General features: G+C 34.9%; 1 protein-coding gene across 1 annotated transcript; it reads right to left on the bottom strand.

The window, feature by feature from the left end:
- Nucleotides 1–10,502: 10,502 nt before the first annotated feature.
- Nucleotides 10,503–10,988, bottom strand: LOC141673482 (uncharacterized). The gene has a single exon (XM_074480232.1). The coding sequence runs from the start codon at nucleotides 10,986–10,988 to the stop codon at nucleotides 10,503–10,505; it is 486 nt and encodes a 161-aa protein (XP_074336333.1).
- Between the last annotated feature and the right edge of the window lie 681 nt (nucleotides 10,989–11,669).

Genomic DNA, 11,669 nt, shown 5'->3' with positions numbered 1-11,669 from the left:
AGTAAGTTTAGGTATGTATTCTTTTGCACTTAAACGTCGTAAAGTGTCATAATTTACATGTCCTAATCTAGCATGCCATAAATTAGGAGACTCAAGCAAGTAAGCAGAAGAATTCTTCATTTCATTATCATCCTTAACGGACATTACATTGAGCTTAAAAAGCCCATCAGTTAAATAACCCTTGCCTACAAACATACCACTCTTAGAAAAAATAACTTTATCTGACTCTATTACAATGCGAAAGCCATGCTTATTCAACAGAGAACCAGACACAAGATTCTTGCGAATATCAGGCACATAAAGTACATTCTTCAAAGTCAGATTCTTCCCAGAGGTCATCTTCAGGATCACCGTGCCTTCACCCTCAATGGTAGAAGTTGCTGAATTCCCCATGTAGAGCTTCTCACCAGCATCGGAAGCTTTGAGGCTAGAGAAAACCGCCTTGTCTGAGCAAACATGCCTAGTAGCACCAGTATCAATCCACCATTCACGTGGATTAGAACCGACCAGGTTCACTTCAGAGACCGTAGCACAGAGGTCTATGTCACCCATCTTCTTGGAGATATTCTCTACCATGTTTGCTTCTTTCTTCTTGTTGGGCTTCTTGGGCTTCTTGCAGTCAGAAGACCTATGACCAACTTTATCACAGTTGTAGCACTTCCCTTGAAATTTCGACTTCGAAATCCCTCCCTTGGGTGCCAGCTTTTCCCCTTTACCAGAATTAGCCTTCTTGGGCTTGGAGCTTTGAGCATGCTCCACCATGTTTGCCTTCTCAGTGGCAATGTTAACTTTCTTCTCGGACCCTCTGTTGTCTTCTTCAATACGAAGTCTAACAATAAGATCCTCCATAGACATCTCCTTTCGCTTGTGCTTAAGGTAGTTCTTGAAATCTTTCCATCCAGGTGGAAGCTTTTCAATAACAGCAGCAACTTGGAAAGACTCACTTATGACCATTCCCTCAGCATGAATGTCATGAATGATCACCTGCAGTTCCTGCACCTGACTGACCACAGTCTTAGAGTCTGCCATCTTATAATCAAGAAAGCGGCCAACAATCCACTTCTTTGCCCCAGCGTCCTCGGTTTTATACTTATGGTCAAGTGACTCCCATAAGACCTTAGCTGTTGGCTTCGCGCTATATACGTTATACAACGAGTCAGACAAACAATTTAACACATAGTTCCGACAGATGTAGTCGGAGTGCTTCCAAGCATCAGCAGCATACACAGTCTGCATGTTACTATCAGCAGTGAGCAACGGTGGTTCTTCCTTAAGGAAGCGATCCATATGCAACGTGGTCAGATAAAAGTGCGTCTTTTGTTGCCAACGTTTGAAGTTCGTTCCGTTGAACTTCTCAGGTTTTTCAGCATGTGCAGCAGGCACAGTTGGCATAACAGGTGCAGCAGGCACCACAGGTGGAACAGATGGTACGTGTGTCTGTACTACAGGTGTATGCACACTAGTAGGCACCGCAGGTATGATCGGAGGAGTGAATCCTGCCGATATCTGTCCAAGAGGAACACTAAACTGTCCAATGACAGTGTGTCCCACAGGCACATGTCCCGAAGGCACATGTCCCGAAGGCACATGTCCAACAGGCGTTTGACCCCCATCAGATCGTACGATCCGTGCGTTAGGGTTAATCGGCTGTTGGTGAACCCCATCAGATCCAGTGATCTGTGCGTTGGGATCAGCCATCATGTTCATCGAATCGTTCACAGTTTGGTTCTCCATCGATCTGTTACTCAACAAAACAAGCAGATACAGATGTATCAGTCACAGATGTATATAAAATAAATAGCTTTAAGATTGTGAAAATAATCTGCGATTAATACAAATAATCAAACAAGTGTGTGCGTGAGTAAACGAAATCAAACGGAGGAAGAAAAGATATAAACAGAAGAGAGATCCTCGAGTCCAGTTGAAACTGTCTCCTTAAAGCTATTTCGCCTCTCACCGTATGTGCGAGTCGATAGCCTCCCAGGATAAAACGAGGTAGCGGCGGCGTTACGGATAATGAGCACCTTCAGCGAGCTTGAACGGGCACGAAACTATCACCGAGAGAGAGAGATTTGTGTTTAGAGGCGAATATGTTTTTGGTGTGTCTAACCCTAACGCCTTAGAGGTGTTTATATAGGTGTAGATAGACTTGTGCGCTACTCTTTTCCATAATTAAATATCATTAATTATGGAATCGGTGTAATACTTGCAAGCTACTCTATTCCATAAATAATCTGAAACAGAATCAGATTAAATATATCAAGACATACACCATATCAATTAATCTGAAACAAAATCAAATTAATTTATGCCATAATATTTGAGCCAAATTCTAATGGAAAATAATAATTTCCATTATTAAGAGAATATCATCATATCTCACACATCTTTTAGTCATAATGCTCAAAAATATGACTTACCAATATGGGACTTATACCCATATTTTCCAAAAAAAAATGCAGCAATATTTGCCTAGAATATACTTGTATCGGACCCTGCTACTGAAAACATGTTTAACGATAGTAGTCCACTAATTTTAGACTCTAATGCAATAGTTTTACAAAGTATAATCTTTTTACTACTAATATTGGTTGATATCATATATTATACTAATACTTTTAAATTATAAAATATTATTTATATATTAACACGAGTTTCGGCTCGGGTTCGGGTTCCGGTTCCGGTTCCGGTCGGAACGAAATGGGTTTCGAGTTTTCGGGTCGGGTTCAAAACAGTATGCCTTAAACCTAAACTCGAGCAGAAAAGAGATCGGGTTTAGAAATCATACCCAAACCATAACCTGAACCTGAAATATTCGGGTTCGGTAAAACCCGATTGGATCGGGGATTCATCGGTTCGGTACAAATTGTCATCCCTCTGAGATCACTATTTTATCTGAGATTTTGGAGACCAAGTATGTTATGCAAACAAAACACTATAAAATATATTATTTTGTGAATTATGTTTTACAAATATGACTTATTCATTAAAATTGTTGAAAATTATTTGAAGTTTAATTATTAGAATATGTATGTTTTGAAAATTGAACAAATATTTTACAAACTAAGCATGCTTCGTAAAATAAAACAGTACATATGTGATATTAAAGATTTTAAATAAAATATTAATCTTTGTAGAGCTTGATTCATAAAATAATACGTTTTATAGTATTTTTTGCAATATTTTGTTTGTTGTACATAAATTGTCTCCATATAATTTAACTAATTATTATAATTATTATTATTATTAAATTTTATGAAATCCTTATTTTTTCTTGAGACTTGGAGTCCATGTACGTAGTAAAATATTATTATTCAAATTATTTTATATAAATATTACTATTTTAAGAAAAAAAATTGTAAAACATATACGGTTTACAAGTTAAAAATTGTAAAATATATTATTTAATAAAACATATTTAGTTTGTAGAATATAAATGTTCACAATTCTACTTGTAAAATATATGAGAATTACAATATTTCATTAAAATAATGATATTTATATAATACGATAATTAAAATAATATGTTCCTGCAATATTTTATATAATATTTTAATTACAATACGTACGTGAAACCCATGACTCCACAATCCTTAGAACTATTATTATTATTATTATTATTATTATTATTATTATTATTATTATTATTATTATTATTCTCGTAAAAAATGACCGCATGAAGAAACTTGGACGTAAATTTCATACGACTAATTTGATCTTATTAGTTGTTTAATATTTTTTTCTCGAATAAAGCCTTAATTTTATAAAATAATATTAAGGATCTCATCGAAAACTTACAGCAGCTTACCAAACAAAGGCTTAGAGAAAAAAGAACAAAGATATGACTGGCATAAGATCTACGATTGGATTTAAAAAAGCGTAGATCTCGGGCAATTTGGCGAAGTGCTAACTTTATAAAAAAAATCGGAAACAGATCTTAAATAAATATTTTACATTGAAATTATGTATGTTGTTGAAATGAAATATTCCATTAAAAAGTTTAATTAATAACCAAAATCCATTTATATTCATTTTAAATACTCAAAATTCAAAAACATAGATGGAATCGAAACAACAAGACACATGGTCTTGACAGATCCTCGAATTTGTTACTATTGACTCGTTTTTAATAGTAATATACCTCGTAATAATTAAGTAAAATTAGTCAAAATATTTATGATTGATATTTACTTGTTATAATTGATATTTTTATAAAATAAAGTGTTATAACTGATGATGTTGCTATGAATGTCTGAAAATTTTGTATTAGCAAATAGAAAATTTGCACATGACATTTTATAATTATTTTAATAATTATTTTTATATCTCTAATATTTTTCATATTTTTTTTATCTATCTAACATATGACCCACTTACTGACATAGTGACACATGTCAAGTCTTTGTAATTCCACATGCAGCAAACAGTCCAAAAAATGTCGTCCTTGTGAGCTTTCGTTTATCAGTCCGGTCAAAAAAATAATAATGTGATCAAAGGTATCATGTTAACGTCGATAGTTATCCCAGAGATGTTCAGATATGGTCTCAAGAAAGGAATTGACATATATACATCATATACCAACCTCTAAATTTAATAGAATTATATAGTTCAATCTTTAACTGTCATTTAAAAATTAGTTACAAAATAGTATTTTATGATATACCTGGCCTCTAATGAGGCATTGACGAATGCTAGGAATATATTAATTTTTTTTAGTTTCAACTTGTTCTAAATTTTTTTAGCTCCATCAGACACAGCTGAGAAAAAAGAGTTATGGCCAATAAGGCGAGGGCCATGAGGGGTTTGGCAAGCCATTTGATTACTCAATTCTATAACGGTCCTCAATAGCTTTTTATTGCAAATTCAAACTATTATTTTTTTGCTCAATATACTCTAGTTTAAATGCTTCGATATTAATATTACATACATCATTACATGTATTGCAGGGTTGATTTGTTTTTTTAAAACCTTTGTTGGCTTCCACTAACTTGAAATCTTTGACACGCATATATATTATCTAAGCGTGTATATGTTTTTTTAGGTATATGTATTATGCATCAAGATGAACTAATTAATAAGAATCTGAGTACAAATAGGCATATACTAGAACACATGTACTTCGACAAATTATTATTTAATGAAGGAGTACTTTTTAATTTATTCCAATATAAACATATAATACATTTATAATCTTAATATAACTAAATAATATGTTAAATGAATAAAATTTTGAAATCTTGAACTACTCATTTATCAAGACTTAATTGTAAGGTGGTGTATTCTAATAAAAGTTATTCAAACAGTTACTATGAGTGCTATACACAATCAATCCAATTTAAGTTTAGACACAATCTATTGGAACTAAGAGAGAAAAGCAGGCATATGCTCGTCAAAAGACTTGTTGTATTTTATTAACTAGTTAACATTACATTATAAATAGAAAGACTCCTAAACAAAGTAAACCAGAAACTAGAACATGATTATCACAGAACTTATTTCTATTGATTTATTCAACGATCCTACATAATTGATAACTACTGCATAACAGACCTAGACATATAAAGAATTAGACATGTACGTTTGAGATTAAATTCCAACATTCCCCCCTTTAATCTCAAACCTTAGTCACCAGATTCTTAACATCGAGAAAATGACGCATCTTCTCAAACTTGATTATTGCCAGTGCTTTTGTCATAATATCTGCACGTTGACAGCTACTGCTTACATGTTTCAGAATCACATCACCATGTTCCACGCACTCCCTGATAAAATGAAAGCGTATATCTATATGTTTGCTCCGGCCATGGAACATGGGATTCTTAGCAAGATCAATGGGTGATTTATTATCAATACATAAGACAACTGGTCCTATACGTTCAGAAGTTATCTAACTCAACAAGTTTTGGAGACAAACTCCTTGACACGCTGCCGCTGTAGCAGCAATGAATTTCGCCTCACAAGACGACAAGAACGCACCTTTGTTTCTGAGATACCCATGTTATAATGCTTTCATTTAGATAGTAAACCATACCTCCTATGCTCCGTCTATCGTCCAACTGCCCTCCCAAGTCACTATCAGAAAACCCTGTTAAGATATTGTTGACACTGTCTTTCGAATAAATTAAACCATAATGTGTCGTTCCTTTTACGTATCTCATTATCCTCTTGACATCATTCAAATGTAATCTTGTTGGCATCTCCCTATATCTGCTAGTAATTCCCACCAAATATGCAATATTCGGGCGGGTGTGGACTAAATAACGTAAAGCACCAATCATGCTTCTATAATTCGCAGCATCCACTATTTCTCCATCTTCATCACGAGTGAGCTGTTCTTTCAATTCCATCGGATACTTAGCATGGTTATAATCACTCAACCCAGCCTTCTCAAGAATTTTCCGAGCATAACATGTTTGCTTCAACTCGATAAAACCTTCCCCTTGTGTTACTTCAATGCCCGGATAATAACTTAGCTTCCCCATATCGCTCATCTCAAAACTGTCACTCATTTGTTTCTTTAATTTTCTGATCATAGTCATATTCATGCCTGTGCAAAGCAAGTCATCAACATATACTCCACAATCATACTTTCACCTCCTTCTCTGTGAGTGTAAACTGCATGTTCGTAAGGACAACGAACGAAACAGAGGCTCACTAAGCATGAATTCAGTTTTTCATACCAAGCACAGGGTGCTTGACGCAACCCGTATAACGCTTTCAATAATTTATAAACCATATGTTCTTGGCCAGCTTTTTCAAATCCCTCTGGTTGCGAGACATACACATCTTCTTTTATATCTCCATTAAGAAAGGTCGTCTTAACATCCAAATGATGGACCTCCCAACTATTTTTAGCCGCTAAAGCCAATAATAATCTCACTATCTCAAGACGAGTCACTGGAGCATACACCTCATCGAAATTAATACCATGCTCCTGGACATACCCTTTAGCGACCAAGCGAGCTTTATGCTTTATAATTCTCCCTTCCGCATCCTTTTTTAATTTAAATATCCATTTCAAACCTATAGTCTTCTGTTCACGTGGCAAAGTAGTCAATTTCCACATTTTATTATTCTCGATAGATTCGATCTCTTGCTTCATAGCTTTCTTCTAATTTATGTCCTTAACTGCCTGTTTGAAATTCACAGGCTCATCGATCCCCATAAGATATAATTCTTCATCTAAAGTCACCTGTTCTGATTCTTCGTACACTTCACTGATAGGTTTGAACTTCTTAGGTTCTGTGCTACCGTCATAATGATCTCTGTTAATTCTTGATACGGACCATTGAAGTGATGGAGTTGCACCCCCTTTAACATCAGCAAGAGCTTCAAATTCATCTCTTTTTTGGTCATTTGTTTCATCTGTTTCTGTTATATACAGGATCGTGAACTGAAATGTTTTTTCTTCACTTTCCTCCAACTGATTCCAGTCCCACGATTCTGATTCTTCAAACACGACATCACGAATTACATAAACACGTCTGCCAACCGGGTCATACAAGCGATACCCCTTCGTTCCGGGATCCCTCCCCAGATTAATAACATGAAGGCTTCGATCATCATTCTTCTTAATATGTTTACTAGCTATATTCTCCTTTTTCGACTAATGCACATAACACCTTAAAAACCTTTAGAGCCTCATCCTTGTTTTTTAAAAAGTGAACCCATATATATCTACTATAATCATCGACGATCAAAAGAAAATACTTGTTACCTGAGTTTGTCTCTGGAGCGGTCGGGCCACATAAATCTGCATGAACTAGTTCGAGTACCTTTTTGGCATTGTAGTTAGCTTTGCTTGGAATTTGCTTTCTAGTCTACTTTGACATAAGACACACATTACATGCTCTCTTTGGCTGTTGTATAGTTGGCATTCCCGTCACCATATTTTCTCTGGTCATTAGTGACATAGCTTGATAGTTAATATGTCCAAGACGTGTATGCCACAACTTGGACACCTCTTCAACCTTAGACATCAAGCAGGCTTGTTTTTCAGTGTTAATGACTATCTTGTACAAATGATTCGATGACCGTTTTACCTTCATAAGTAATCGCTCCTCTTTATCAAAAACCCACAAAAAATCTCCTCTAAGAACAACTCTATTACCATCCTCTGATAATTGGCCGAGGCTCACAATATTATTTTTCAAACTGGGAATGAAGTATACATCGCGTAAAGCTCTTTATTCCCCATTCATACAGATCATCATCACAGTTCCCTTTCCCGCTATTTCAACAGTCGATCCGTCTCCAAATCTAACTTGTCCAGTTATACTTTCATTGAGATTAGCAAATTTTGTCCTGGAGCCAGTCATGTGATTGCTGGCTCCATTATCAAGATACCACACACATGAATCACTAACTTTCTCCTCTTTTGTTGTCAACAGGATAGATACTGTTGGGTTTTAATCGCAGCGGAGGCATGGTAAAATACTTTTACACATACAAAATTCAAATAAAAGCATATAAATCATGGCAAAAACATATGGATCGGTTACTAACCTTTAATATGCGATCCAAAAGCAACAATCGGAGATCCTTAGCAGCTGCTCCTCAAACGTGAAGCACTCCACTGGTATCCACCAAGAAAACGACGTTAAGGAGGAGGAGGAGGTGGAGAGAATTGGGTTTTATAAAATTTTGGGGTTCGAATAAAAATAGGGTTTATAATAGTATATTTATAGGCAAAATTTTCAGCTGAAATTTTCCCATAAATATTATTATTATTATCCCATTTATTATTCTCATTAATAATTAAAACACCTTTTAATTATTAATCCTTTTTCTAAACACTTTAGAAATAATTCTCTCTCTTGATTTAATTTCCAAAAATTAAATCCTTAATTAATAATATTAAGAACTTTTCTTAATTAATTTATAATCAATTAAATCTTATTTAATCAATTATTAAATTTTCCAATTAATTATTTATTTCATAAATAAATAATTATTAGCCATTATTAATTAATTCCTCCACCATTAAATCATTCTCCTTTTATGGTGTGACCCTATAGGTTCAATATTAAGCCGGTAGTAGAAATAAATAATAATAAAACTATTTTATCATTATTTATATAAATTCTCTAATTTATTAAATATGATTAATTAATTAATCATATTTATTCTACATCGTGAGGGATACTTCTCAGCATATCGCGACTATCCGGATAATACGAATTCACTGCTTAGAATACCAAGAACCTATTCAGTGAATAGTTACCGTACAATAAACTCCTTCTACCCTACAATGTCCCGATTAAATACAAGGCATGGATCTCGTGTCAAGCCTATCTAATTCAATCACTTGCTTACCATTTACTATGCTTAGTTCTATGAAAATTAGAAACTCCTTTCTAATTTCATTCACTCTGGCCAGAGATTCCTGAACTAGCATAAGTGGATCAGCCTTGAACATTCGCTTCCTTCACTGGAAGGGGTAGATCCTTTATTGATCATACACTATCTTTGTGTACAAATTCCTATACCCAGTAGAGCCCTAATAATTGTCCCTGGAGACTAAGAACTAAACCAAAGCATAGTTCAGTGTACACAAGATGACTATGATGACCTCAAGTCTAAGGATACTTGTACAACTATCACTATGTGAACAACTGCTGACACGTGAGTGAACTTTATCAGTTGTTCAGCTGGGCGAGTCATGTTCAGTGAACTTATTCTATAATAAGCACCTACATACTAGCTATAGTTTCACCACACAAATGTCTATGAGAACAGACATCCTTCATAATGAAGCAAGCATAGTATGTACCGATCTTTGCGGATTATTAATTACCAGTTAGTAATCCTATGATCAGGAACTATTTAAGTTTAGAGTTATCATCTTTTAGGTCTCACTATTATGATCTCATCATAATCCATAAAAAGCTAGTCTCTAAACTATGGTATATCTTATTTAAACACTTAAATAGATAAAGCCCGTAATAAAAACAAAACTAGTCTTTTATTAATATCAATGAAATCAAAACAGATTACACAGGAAGTTATTCCTAAATCCTAATACATGATTGGACTTAGGACATATTCCTTTCAGATACATCATTCTTCTCTTCAATAATTTTCTTGTCTGATGTAGCCTTATCAAGTTTTTCCAGTAACAGAGTTGGTTCGTCGTCATCCACTAATGCCATATTAGCTTCCTGTCTTTGTTCTCGCATTTTCCTCGGCCTTCTACACTCTACAGCTATGTGTTCATAGATGTGACAATTGTAGCATTTAATTTTACTTTTGTCACGAATTCCTCAACCCCTGTAGTTCGAAAGTCCCTCATTATTCGAACGTTTTAGCCACTCCTCCTTGGTAAGTAACAATTTCTTCTCATCATTTTCTCGTTTTTCCCATTCTTCTTTTATAAGTAACAGCTGACACTTATTTGTTTCTGTCTTACCCTTTATGTGTTCCTCATGCGCCTTGAGAGATCCTACGGCTTCCTCTACGGACATTGTTTCAAGATTTCTAAATTATTCCATAGTGGACGTAATTTACAGAAATCTTGAAGGCACTGCTCGTAGAAATTTTTCCACAACATACGCCTCTTCCATTTCCTCCCCCAAGGCTCTGATGTTTTTCACCAAACCATTCATTCTCAGATGGAAATCATCAATTTGTTCACTTTCTTTCATACTTAACGCCTCAAACTCGGATTTCAATGTTTGAATCCGGGCCTTCTTAACTCGATCAGCACCTTGACACAAAGTCTTTATCACTTCCCAAACATCATTTGTCATTTGCTTCTCTGCAATTGACAACAAGCCTTCTTCTGGTATAACTTGATAAATCATGGCCATGGCTACCTTGTCATTCTTCTCTTTGACAGGAGACTTTGGGTCATTCTGTTCAACGACAGTCCAAACTCCTTGGGCCTGCATGAACACCTTCATCTTGAGAGCCCAAGCTGTGTAATTGCTTTTCGCCAGCATTGGGTAACTCAAGCCTATGGAGCCTCCTTTTACCTTATTAACATCCATCTTCGGTGCCTTTGACATTCACCCAGAACTTCTAGCTCTGATACCAAATATTGGAATATATGAATAGTTATACAAGTATATCAACAGGAAACTGAGAGAGAAAAGCAGACATATGCTCATCAAAAGATTTGCTGTATTTTATTAACTAACATTACATTATAAATAGAAAGACTCCTAAACAAAGTAAACCAGAAACTAGAACATTATTATCACAAACTCCTAACATAACTTTATCTCTATTGATTTATTCAACGATCCTATAATTGATAACTACTGCATAACAGACCTAGACATATAAAGAACCAAACAAGAATCAGACATGTACGTTTGAGATAAAATTTAAACACAATCTACACTACTGCATTTCAACCAAGAAACTGATCAGACACTCACGGTTTTTTACTATATGAATTTTTGCTGCATCTTTCAATTTAACGATAAAGATTATCCAACTTACTAGCTAGTACTTCATGCGTAATTACACATTCCAAACACGCAAACATCTCCCTTCTTGCACTTATTTTGGTATCGACCACAGTGTCTTTTATTGAATTATGCATTCACACATATCCCATTACAACATATTTCGTTGTACTTGCATTTGTGCCCACACATTCTGCAGTTTAGTGTATCCTTCTTGACGTTGACACATTTCTTCTTGCAACAATCCAGACCGGCACT

This window comes from Apium graveolens, chromosome 7, assembly GCF_009905375.1.
Source record: "Apium graveolens cultivar Ventura chromosome 7, ASM990537v1, whole genome shotgun sequence".
In the NCBI taxonomy this organism is placed as follows: Eukaryota; Viridiplantae; Streptophyta; class Magnoliopsida; order Apiales; family Apiaceae; genus Apium; species Apium graveolens.
This window is presented reverse-complemented; position numbering and strand designations above follow the sequence as displayed.

What these genes read in the sequence shown, in the direction of transcription:
- LOC141673482 (XM_074480232.1), bottom strand. Translation starts at nt 10,988, where the DNA reads ATGGATGTTAATAAGGTAAAAGGAGGCTCCATAGGCTTGAGTTACCCA.